At 37.5% G+C, this 12732-nt stretch overlaps 1 protein-coding gene across 1 annotated transcript; it reads right to left on the bottom strand.

The window, feature by feature from the left end:
• Window positions 1-4386: 4386 nt before the first annotated feature.
• On the bottom strand, window positions 4387-12728 carry LOC753259 (DNA-directed primase/polymerase protein). Its single transcript, XM_030979654.1, has 11 exons — window positions 12515-12728; window positions 11603-11695; window positions 11385-11463; window positions 10531-10782; window positions 9570-9717; window positions 8828-8953; window positions 7980-8183; window positions 6817-6997; window positions 6314-6411; window positions 5481-5688; window positions 4387-5151 (listed from the first exon to the last, which is right to left on the bottom strand). Exons 1-11 carry the CDS (start codon window positions 12556-12558, stop codon window positions 4608-4610), a joined length of 1977 nt encoding a protein of 658 aa, XP_030835514.1. The 5' UTR covers window positions 12559-12728; the 3' UTR covers window positions 4387-4607.
• Window positions 12729-12732: the final 4 nt, after the last annotated feature.

The raw sequence follows: 12732 nt of genomic DNA, 5'->3' as shown, positions 1-12732 counted from the left end.
AAGTAGCGAAATGTCCTAATAACTGGTAATTTATATTTGTAGTATTTTCGAAATGAATTGCATATAACTAAATCATCAGTAATTAAGAAATATGCTGTAAATTCAGATAAATTGTTTAAAAAACATAGATCTGCACGCACCCCATATTCAATATGCAAATGAATTGGTGTCAGCTGGGTCAACTCGAAATATGCCAACGCTCAGTCATCAACTGGTGCAACTGGAAATATGCACACTCCAGTTATCAACTGGTGCAATGAAAATATGCCAACAGTCAGTTATCAACTGGTGAAAATAGAAATATGCCAACAGTCACGGGATTATCACCACGGAACTTAAATGGTAACTGTGAAACCATCAAGACACCCAAGAATAACTCATGTTCACACATGGAAAACACGGAATACCCAGCTTATATTAATAATCCGTTTGAGTCACGCGATCATCACCGCGGAACTGCTGGCAACTTTGACTACGATTTAAATAGGTGTTTTAAGACACCTAATAATTACTAATTTTTCACACCTAAATATCACGGATTCACAGCTTAGATTAGTAATCAGTTTTAACTACGTGATCATCACCGCGGAACTTATGGCAACTTTGACTTCCATTTAAATAGGTGTTTTAAGACACCTTATAATTACTAATTTTTCACACCTAAATATCAAGGATTCACAGCTTAGATTAGTAATCAGTTTTAACTACGTGATCATCACCAAGAAAGTTATGGTATCTTTGAAACCATTTAAATAGGTGTTTTAAGACACCTAATAATGACTAATTTTTCACACCTAAAAGTCACGTATGACCAGCTTAGATCAATAATCCGTTTGAGTCACGAGATCATCACCGCGGAACTTATGGCAACTTTGACTACCATTTAAAAAGGTGTTTTAAAACACTTAATAATTACTAATTTTCAAACCTACATATCACGTTTTCACAGCTTAGATTAGTAATCAGCTTGAGCCACGTGATCATAACCAAGAAATTTATGGTAACTTTGAAACCTTTTAAAGAGGTGTGTAAGACACCTCAGAATTACTAGTTGAATATAACCAGAGATTCACGGACAGAACAATAAGACGATTAGCCGGTGTAAGTAACGTGATTATTACCATCAACCTTAGATAACCTGTGAAACCAATCAATAAAGGTGCTTACAAGACCAAATAATTACGTATTTATCGCCACCATCGGTTAACTGACAAAAAACTCGTTGCTTGGTCAAGTGGTTATTTGGTCATAAACACTTGATTTACAGAGGTAAGTGGAATCACGTTACTCCAGTCGCGTGATAAACTGGTGGTTTTTAGGTTAGATGAAAACGTGAACAGAAGTACCTTTTTTGTTTAAATGAAGGCACGTGTCGATAACGTTTAAATCTAGTTCAAAAGACACTATACTTTAAAATCACTTAAAATACACTCCTAAAAGAGGTTACTTTTTGGTGTTCTGTTTATTGGGCCCCCCCCCCCCCAAAAAAAAGGGGGAAAAGAAGAAGATTGGATAACTTGGCTAGTAGCCGGTCCAGATAGTTGCATATTATTAGCACACTATAGTGCTATTTAGCATGTTAATCATGAAAATGATGATGATGATGATGATGATGATATCGATGGGGATGAAGGCGATTATCATGATGATTATCATGATTGCGACGTCGATAATGATACAGAATCGTAGTTGATATGATTTGATAATACTGACGATGCTTGAATACGTGATACGTGAGATGTTGATTAGGTAGTTGAAGTTCATGGGTCACATTAGACGTAAAGAAGGCCTAGAGAATCTTGCTTTGACAGGGAAAATTGTGGGAAGAAGGAGTAGGGGAAGAAGGGGGATACTTTGGATGGACAGTCTGCAGAAAATTATTGTTGGAAGAGAGAGGAGTGAAAGAACTGGGAGTGGTACTAATACAGAAGGCTAGGAACCGAGGGTTGTGGAACAGCATGATCGCCAAAGTCAATCGATATGCCACTTAGAGAGAGAGAGAGAGAGAGAGAGAGAGAGAGAGAGAGAGAGGGAGGGAGAGACGATGCTTGATTTTGAGATGACCAATGGACAAAGATATTCATTTAAGATGATAATGTTCATGATGAGATTTGGTAATGTTGACCGAGGGATCGTCCCTCTACCGTTTAGGTAAAAGAAACGAGACAAACATGATGATAGTATCAGATTGATTTGATCATGGCGATGATTATAATCTACCATAATTATAATAATGCTTGTAAGGTCTAGACTCTAGAAGAATAACGATTATCCAACAAAAAAAACGTAATACGCCTGTACAAACGGATAATGATGATGTGAAAATTATTTTTCAGAAAATATTGTTAATGGTGTCTCACTCAGCAAATGATATGCTAATTTACAAGGCCTCTCATTGGGGAAAGGGTGTGGAAGGGAGTTCTTTTATTTTCTTTTATCGTCCTTTTCATAGTTCTCTCCATTTATTTTTCATCATGTGTGTGTGTATTGGGTTTTTACAGACGTGTATCAATCAAATATGATTATGTACGTCTGGGGACCTACCTTTAAACACCCCCCTTTCATATTCGACCTTTTTCCCACTCGTTTCTACTCTGTCAATCGATGGAGGGCACGCGTGCTTTTCTGTAGCTGGGCAACTGCAAATTGTTGAAGAATGGGGAAAAGATACATGTATAATATGGGAAATGAGTACTGACGGAAATAAGGGGGAAAAACACACCTAAAAACCAAATTTGTATGAAAGGTACATGTATTAGTTTATGAAGATAAATTGCAGTGAAACAACAATATTTTGTTATAAAAGTGAGAGGGCGCTTGTCCAAAACTGATTATGGTTAAGATTGATCAAGAATTCTAGTTACCTCAGAGAGGGAGTCGTGTGTGACATAGATCATAGTTTTCTAAAAACAAAGTATTTTTAGCTCTGTTCTTGTACTAAAGCAATTGAATTTATTAATAACTCACATCTGATATAATTTTATTTATATTTAGTCCGATAACTTTTGTAATGATATAACTGTCATGTAAAATGTTATTGTTGTTACTGCTGTTATCACCATCGTCATCATCATCATCATCATCACCATGATTTTTCGTCATAATCATCATCATCATTACAATCACCATCGTCATCCTCATCATCACCACCACCATCATCATCTTTATTGTCATCATCATCACCAGCATCATAATTGTCATCATTATCATCATCAGTTTGTCATCATCATCATTGTCCTCATTATCAGGCACACTATTGCATAAAATAGAGGCAATAAGGATTAGATTTGTATAAAGATGTTTAATTATGGAATCTATATTTTATACAAATAAAACATACATTGTGTCAATCAAAAAGAACTACAGGAAATCACACAACAGCTTATATTGCAGTGTAAAAAGGGCAGAACTTTTTAATATTTATTACCACAATTTATTAGAAGGCCTGTTTTACACTCTCAATTATAGTTAGTTTTTTTGCCCTACATAATACAAGATATACATTCCTGCCTCATTTGAGTCACAGCATGTCAATAATTATGATAATTTTTTACAAAATATTAAGATAATACCAACAAAAGCAGATAAATGTATTTTACACAGGCCATTTGAATTTGCTTTATATTTTGTTTTCGTTTTCATATCTATTTTTATAAAACTTGCATAGATTCACTTTGAAATCGTGATCATATTTCAGAGGGCATTCTCTTCCTAAAGATGGTCTTCCTCTATATAAGATGGTAATCTACTACGCCTCTTTCTCTCTGCTTCATGCACAAATAGGCTAATTTCCCTCCTCTAATTTTAGCCGCCCCTTGCATAATCCCCCCCCCTCCCCCTCCTCACTATCTCTTCCTCTTTCTTTTTCAGAAACAATGATATCATTCCTCTCGTCTCTATCTCTAGCTGTCCCTGTAATCCATGTGCACTATCTGCTATGGAACAGGAGTAAACCCTGTACACATAAATCAAAACATACACCCTGAACAGACAACAAACATTAAAGGGAAATTCAATCTTGATATCAAACTACCCGAGAGGAAAGCAGGTAAAAGCAGAGAAGTAGACAAAAAATGAGAACTTGACTAACATTTTAATTTGTTAAATTGTATGACTCACTACTCAGAGGGGCTTTTTTTTTCTTTAGAGGACCTACATGCTATCCTTTATATGTATATTTTGAGTAGATCCCCAAGGGAGAAACCAAGTTGAATAAAAATAGAAATTAATCATATTTTTGTACACGACAAACTGGAGAGTTATCCGCAATATCACAATCCATTGACGGAACTGCCAATTTGAGATTTGCATACATTTAGTGTTCTCATATAATTTTATTCTTATTGGTCCGATTTATTAAAAAATTTCACCCTTCTGTCTATCTGATTTTTCTGCTTTCATACAATTATACTTATTACAAGGGTAGGATTGCCCTTTAACATGATACCAGCTTCAGCAGACTATTGCAACAGACATTGGACAGCGACAAGTCTATTTGTACCACTTTCTCCAAACATGGCAGTTCAAGGTTTTGATCTATAGCAAATGAAGAAAGCTATTGCCAGAGCTCAGCGGTGTAGTAATTATGGTTACCAGACCCTCCTGCATCATTCCTGGAAACTCCTCATCAGCTCATCATCCGTGATATGATCCTCCCACCCATCCTCACCCTTCCCTGAAGTCCTCTTCTCCTCTTCAACTTCTCCCTTCCGCCCCACACTCCCTCCTGATGCGCAATCATCATCATCATCAATACTCTTGGCAAGCTGGATCAGCTCCTCCCCTCCCGATTTTCTTCTTGGGGTACTGCCACGCCCTTTTTCATCATTCCCTGTCCGGTGTACAGACCTGCCATCATCGCTCATTTCAGGTGCATCGTAACTCTCACCCAGCTTTATCAGCTCCTCATCGGCACCGTCATCATGGAAACTGTCAAAGTCAGAGCAAAAGCTGTTCTGATTCATCTCGTTGGACCTTGCATCTTCTTCTACTCGAAGGGAGACGTTGATCAATTCATCCTCGTCCCAGTCGGTGAAGGAAGGGAGGTGCTCTGGAGGTACAAGGTGATCGTCGGATTTGTAGCCTTGCGCTCGACAGGTGGGGTCGTGGCACTTCTGGTAGTAGACCCCTCTCCTCAAGTCCACCAAGATCCTTGAAAGAAGAATAGCGGGGTAAAAGTGACTAACTGCTTACAATTTTTTCTGAAAAAAGCTTATCGGCAGTACAGGATATGTTTCTTGTTAAAGAATGCATTTATCACCAGTCCATGTAGAAGTCATACAGAAATATCTATGAAATATTGAAAAAAAATATTTGGTTATTGATTATTGATTATTAAAATCCAGTGACTTAATGGTAGATATTAAATTATGGCTCATGAGCATTCTTAAGTCTGATACAAACTGGGGGGGGGGGGGGTGATAAACTGGATATCATTTCTGAATCAAATAACAGCAACATGTCGGAAAACGCCCACTTACATGATGTTGTTGCTCTTGTGCTGTCTGCCAATATTCTCACACCACCTGTTCTTGACGACGTCATACACCAGGAGCTGAGCCTCTGAGAAATAGGTCCATCTCCTGATCTCCCCTGCCATTCCCCCTTTTGAGATGCAGTACACCCTGATGTATGAGTCGATCTCCGGGAAGGGGGATGTCTGGTACCCCTCTGTTGTCTCTGCACGCTCTGAGGACAATGAATTAATGATAACAATCATGGATTTTGAATACAGGTGTTTCCTACTTCAAACCACCCCTGTCCAACCCCCTTTTGAGATGCAGTACCCCCTGATGTATGAGTCGATCTCCGGGAAGGGGGATGTCTGGTACCCCTCTGTTGTTTCTCCACACTCTGATGACAATTTATTAATGATAACATTCATGGATTCTGAGTACAGGTATTTCCTACTTAAAACCACCCCTCCCCAACCCCCTTTTGAGATGCAGTACCCCCTGTTGAACGAGTCGATAGGACTCGATTCCTGGATGATTATCATCCTTTATCGTCTCTGTTTGCTCTGAGAACAATAAATTAATAATAATCAAGGGAATTTAAGTTATTTTATTTTATACTTCTAACTTCCCTGACCACAACCCACTTTTGAGTGCAGATCCCCTCGATACCGGAGTAGCTCTTGAAGGTGGAATTTGTATCCTCCTCTTGTGCTTGCTTAGAAAACTGAGGAAATAATCATGAGCAAATAATGTAAGTGCTTTATACATAACCTCTATATTACACAGGCCACATATAGAGTAAAAGGATGTCCTATTTCCTGAGATGTTAGTTTTTTTGCAAAAACATGAGTCCTCACCTTCCCTCCTCGATGTCGTGCTACTATCATATTGAACTTGCCGTTTTGCAGAGCCTTCCTTTCCCTCACACGTCAACACTCTTGTATACGGTGCAAATCTAGTATGTAATATAGAGAATAAGACGAGACATTTGGGTGACAAAAAAAGTCAATGCATCCATTACACAATGTGGAAATTAATTTATATCTGCAATACCTCACTGTCTACCAGCATACCGGACCATGGGTGTTCTACAGGGTTTCATTAAACAATAATATAAGCACAAAAAATCTTTATTAATCTATATTATTACCATACCATGCATGATCTACAGTACGTGCTAAGATGAAGACCAAGCATAGACCTTTCAACCACAGATTTCATATTCAGTAGATGGTCCCATCCAGACTTTGGCCTTGGAGCATCAGATTGCTGCACTCTGTAGCACACATCTCCAAATTTACAGACAGAAAAAGTGCCCCCTCTCCCAGTTTCTTTGGGTAAATTTTATTTTAGAACTCACTTGACGTGCGTAATGACTGAATCCAGAAAGAGCTGGTACTCCTCCCCTCCTGGTCTTACAGGTTTCTTCTTGGAATTCATCTTTGTTTGGTATCTGTTGTCCGCGGCAACCAGAAGAGGATTTGACTTCCCGAGCTTAACGCACTTGTAGAGCCGAAAATTCCTGTTGCGAGTGTACACAGCTGAAAGACACATTGAATGAAAGTGTACGTGAGTCATAGGATTACCTTGCTAAATCTGAACTTCACAGGTGACAAAATGATTTATCATTCTTCCTTTTGCGAGAACCGTTTATCATGAAAAGAAAAGAAAGCAAGTAACTACAAGGATGAGGAGAGAGAGAGAGAGAGAGAGAGAGAGAGAGGAGAGAAAAAAAAGAAGAAATAGAAAGATGGTGGGGAGAGAGATAAATGTATATAGAATATAGAAAGCCAGCTCTATATATATGTAATACCTCTTTCTTTTAATTTAAAAAAAATGTTATGACAGAGATATCCCACCAAAATTTTACAGGGTTAGGACTAGAGCTAGGCAAAAAAAAAGGACCAATAAATGAGGAAAGTGGTTACTACCGGTAATCTGAGTTTACACTTATGTATTAAAGTGTCCTTCCTAAAAGTAGTACTGTTTTTTTTTTAGAGTAATTTCAGTATTCTAAATATATGATACTAGAATCACATCTCAAATGCATAGAGCACAACAATATACAGTGATTGGTACTCTTTAAAAACAAAATTACTGGGTAAAAAGGAAACACCAAATTAACCCCTTAACTACTGAATTTTCTTGACCCCATTGGGTGGTATTCTCGAAAGTGGACTAACTTTAGTCCATGGTTTAATCCATCGACTAAGTATGGAATGCCAACTGTCCATATGAATATATTTTTGAATAATTTGATATGTCTCTGAATAACCTTGATGAAATAATGATATCATAGTTCTAATGTTGTTTATTAATTCTTTTATTACCTTTTATTTTAATTTAGTGACAGAATAAATTATTCTTAAACATATTCATATGGACACTTAGCATTCCATACTTAGTCAGTGGATTAAACCATGGATTAAACCATAGACTAAAGTTAGTCCGCTTTCGAGAAAACCATGTGTAGACTTTAATGAAGGGACCATCCGGTTCCAGTAGGCAGTGGCTTAGACTTACCCGTATCAATAAACAACTCTCTTCCTCCATCAGGTACATTGATGTACAAGGTCGTCAACTTGTCTTCCTCACTGAACTCTCCTGGATCACTGGCTTCATGGCAAGGTTGCCTCGTCATCCGGTTACCATGGTTACTCCTCTCATCTGATGTCTCGCATCTACTCTTCTTTGTTGGAGGTTCTTGATTGTCGCTATGTGGGGATCCTGCATGGATGAAAGTGGTACAGGGGTTGTTAGCCACATACAATGGCATATAAAGTTATGAGCGGAACTTAAGAGGTGTAATTGTTAGCGGTAAAGTTCATATTTGACACACCTGAATGAAAGGTTAGGTGGTATCAAGCACAATCATTTACCTTACCAACTTCATATCTTAAGCCTACCCATGTGACTCTGCCTCTACATCAAGGGATATTCTAAATTCATCAACCAGCCCCCCACCCCCCCCCCCCCAAGCAAACAAAAAACAAACAAAACAAATGGGTGACACTTTGACTAAATAAGAACTCTTATTAAGCTGCTAAACACTGTTTGATTCTGCCCTAATATATATTTTCCATGGCTCATGCTAACTTGAGCCAAGGGCTACCTCTGTATCCCTTAGCAATGAGGCTTGAAAGGTTGTACACACTCAAATAACCTTGAATGTTCGTGTTCTGAAAATAAAACATGTAATCAATGTGAAAATTCACCCAAGTAGTTGCGATCGACTAAGCACTCATCATTTTCTGCAGAATCCAAATTAACCTTAGTGGCTAGAAAGCACAGATTTCCATTTTCTACACACCCTAGTCCAAGATATGTCAGGCATGGTTATTACAGTTGATATGAATGTCCTATGCTCTCACCATTATCATCACTGACATGAAGATCACGAGTCTCAGCTTCCTTGGAGGTCGATCGGTCATTCGAAGATTGTTCTGGAGTGCTACAGTAAGATTTTATTCTCCTGCATAGGTACCGCACAAAGTTTCCTGGAGAGATTGAAGAAGTTAATTCCTCACATTTACATAGCATTCATTATAGACTTCTCTGCTAATTGGTAACAGTGATATCTTTTTAAATTTGCATTCTTGAGACCCCCAAAAAATAAAATTGTTTCTTCTTGCCTAACTTGTTGTTACTAGTAGACTACCTATTGGCAATGTCAACCATATGGATTTGGTGAAATAAGAAAGTTTTATTGTCCAAGAAGTCATGGATTTAGTTAAATAAGGTAAGAAAGTTTTATTGTCCAAGAACTGAGTTAAATGCTATTGTATTTGACACTATTAGAATGTCAACCATATGGATTTGGTGAAATAGGAAAGTTTTATTGTCCAAGAAGTTAAATGCCATTGTATTTGACACTATTGGAATGTCAACTGATATGGATTTAGTGAAATAAGGTATGGAACTTTTATTGTCCAAGAAGTTAAATGCCAGTGTATTTGAAACTATTGGAATGTCAACAATTTGGATTTGGTGAAATAATTATAAGGTAGGAAAATGTTATTGTCCCAGAATTTAAATGCCATTGTACAAGTCATTAAAGAGTTAGATTAAACTCCTCTGGTGTCCAAGATTCTTATTTAGGAAGATAGTAATCACCTGCATGAACATTATCTTTAAAGATGGCACCTGGTATGTTGAAGATCAGGTGACAACTGAACTTTGACACCGTGCTGGCATCCAAATTGATCACATGACTTTCACTGCAGTGGATATTGTAAAACTTCTGAAGCTCGAAGCAAACAAACTGTGATAAATACACAAAAAATGGATTATTCAACAAAGTTTACGAGGTCAAATTTTCATAAATTTTACATTTACAGTGTAGATACAAATTTGCATATTCTCAAAATGCTTTTCAAATTTGTGCACCCAGGAAAATGGTGGGGGGTGAGGGGTGGGAGGGAAGGGTTTTGACATAAAGTAATTAGATTTACTTGGTATGTGCCTTTAGCCAGGCTTTGCTTTACCTGCTAACTGATGGAGACAAAATATGTACATGAACCCAAGTGCAGATACACATTCATTTAGCTCTGCATATGGGGATAAGGTGTCTGTTCCGGCACTAACATTTTTATGACAGGGTAGGGCCAGGTTTAATGATTCCAACAGCACATCCCCCTTTGCAGTTTTGAGGCAAGTAACCCCCCCCCCCCCTCCTAAAAGCAGATACATATCAGGATAATGTGACAAAATATAATAATTAATACATTTAAAAAATGGATGGTGGTCCTTCTTGGTGGTTGATTTTTCCTTTATTCAAATGGTTTCAAACTTTAAATTTTAAATCTAGAAAACATTTTTGTTTAGATTGCATTTTTAGACGAAATTCAGCCAAAATGGAGTGGTACTTCTGAGTTAACTTCAAAAATTGTGTCCAATCAACTAAAAGTCTATAAAAGCATGAATCAAAAGTGGCCCATTCAACTAAAAGTCTATAAAAGCATGAATGTGGCCCATTTGACTAAAAGTCTATAAAAGCATAAATGAGGCCCATTCAAAAAAAACTTTATAAAGCATGATCCCCCCCCCCCATCCCCCTTGGAGTGTCCACACTTACCTTAATCAGAGTCTGGACCATAGCACCACCATCAGCATAAGGGTTCAAATCTCGTCTAAACTCCAAATCAAAATAAAGCTTGCAGGCTGCCCCCTCTGGGATGATCTCGTAGAAGGAGCCGTGGTGATCACTGTGGGCCAACGACTTGACCGTATGCCAGAGCTGGGAGTAGCTGGTTACAAGATATTTTCGGAGACCCTTTCCGGCGGAGGTCTGCAGGTTTTCTGGTTCAAAGGCAAAGGTGTGTACATCCTGGCAGGATCATTACAAAAGAGGGAAGATGGAATTATGTTGAATTTATAATGAAAGTGGCTTCTTGTCTTGTAAAGAGTAAGACAATTAAGGTGATATAAACATTTAAGGAAACAGGCATTTCTAAAAAGTAACAGATTAAGAGCTTTATTTGCTCCAATATCAATTTTGTTCTCATTACCACAAATCTTGCAACCTTTAACAAATGATTGTAAGATAACTAATGTTACTTTTGTGTAAAGAGAGAGAGAGAGAGAGAGAGAGAGAGAGAAAGAGAGAGAGAAAGAAATGAACACTACTTTCTGTTCCATTACCCATTCCTATGTATGTTACTGGTACATTTTTTTTTACTTTGAAAACTAATTGACCTAGAAACAAGCTATGACAAAGCAGCATGACTTGGGGGAGGGTTGGGGGTAGATGTCACATGCCTTCCAATTTATAACATAAAGAAGTTGAAAAGGAGAGAAAATGAGAGAGAAAGAAATAAAGATAGAAAGGAAAAGATGAAGGTAGGTCCTGTCCCAAACGCTTCTACTAATCAGTGAGTTTACCTTGTAAATCTACAATTCAACTGCCCCCCCCTGTTGCCAGTACTATACCTGAGGGTGAGCAGTTGTACATTCAAATGCTTGCTTCTGTCTGAAAAACACCAGCCAGAATGGAGAAGGCTCTGATAACCTGCAGAAAGGCAAAGAGAATTACGTTTATTATTTTGAACTCTTTTATGTTATTTTCTAGAGGAATTCTTGTGTTCTCATGTTTACATCAGCCTGTCAGTCAAGATTTTAAGAAAATTTAGATAATTCCTTGCACTCACCTTGGTTTATATTCTGGAATAAGAGGATGTTCTTTCAACCATATCTCCTTTTCTTCAAGTTTCTTCACCTTTTCCAGCCATAATTTCTGCTTCCTAAATATGAAAATAATGAGCATTTTATAAGATCCGGATCTACTTTATACTTTCATTTCACTAATATCAATGTTTCAGAGCAGAGTAACTTGTTTACAAACTTATGTTATGTTGGAGAATAATTACAATTTGAAACAAAGTTGGACATATCGACTTATTAGTCATACTCGGTCATAGTGTACATTTAAAACTAAGTAATCAATAACTTTACAAGAATCACAAAAAAATGTGGAATGCTGCAGACCCTTCAGACATGATAGACAAAAAAAATCAGTTCATGGATATGTTCCATTGACCATGTTGAGTGGCTGAGGCTGCCGGCTGCGCTGAGCTGCGTCTGGCTCATTAAAATAGAAATAAAAATGTCAAGAATCCCTGTTCTAATTTAAACATGTTAAAAAACTCCTCCAACTTCCAAGGAAAAGCAGACACTGAGACAGTATTATTGTCTAGACTCTAGACTATTAATCGTACTACTATTGATCACAGACAATACTAGACCGAAAATTTATGTCTCTTTCGTTCGTTAGCCTCTGATTTGCCCTAATAATCAGACAGGCTAAAAATAACGAACGTGAACAAAATAGTCCGAAATTTTCAGTCTAAGACAATGCTAACTTAGCATAGACTATATGCATATCAACTTCGTATGATCAGCTCTTACAGCTACAAACTTATCATCCAATCAATAATATCTATACAAATTCAGACTCATATTTCAGTTCACTTCAATTTCAATTCAATTTCAGGTTCAGCTTTGAAATGTAGATCCTACACACACAAACATCAATACGTGGGTCAACAGTGAGGTCTACTTACAATTTTCTCTCTCGTAAAATAGAAAGCGGCGGCACTGTAGACATGGTAGATGGTAGCAATGTTCTGAACTTAACTCTTCTCAAACTTCAATCTATGTTAAGTAGTTATCTGTATGAAACATTACGTAACATTACTATCGTGATGTCTAGGTCATGTGCAAACCTTCCACTTTGTTTTGAAACTGTCCCACGTTCGCGCCTTTGTGTGACGTCGTGACC

The sequence above is a fragment of the Strongylocentrotus purpuratus genome, unplaced genomic scaffold, assembly GCF_000002235.5.
Source record: "Strongylocentrotus purpuratus isolate Spur 01 unplaced genomic scaffold, Spur_5.0 spur5_scaffold_10, whole genome shotgun sequence".
In the NCBI taxonomy this organism is placed as follows: Eukaryota; Metazoa; Echinodermata; class Echinoidea; order Camarodonta; family Strongylocentrotidae; genus Strongylocentrotus; species Strongylocentrotus purpuratus.
This window is presented reverse-complemented; position numbering and strand designations above follow the sequence as displayed.

What these genes read in the sequence shown, in the direction of transcription:
- LOC753259 (XM_030979654.1), bottom strand. Translation starts at nt 12,558, where the DNA reads ATGTCTACAGTGCCGCCGCTTTCTATTTTACGAGAGAGAAAATT. An exon ending in GTACAACTGCTCACCCTCAG is followed by an intron (nt 10,783 to 11,384) that starts GTATAGTACTGG and finishes TGATCCTGCCAG; the next exon opens with GATGTACACACCTTTGCCTT. An exon ending in TCAGTCATTACGCACGTCAA is followed by an intron (nt 6,412 to 6,816) that starts GTGAGTTCTAAA and finishes ATTACATACTAG; the next exon opens with ATTTGCACCGTATACAAGAG.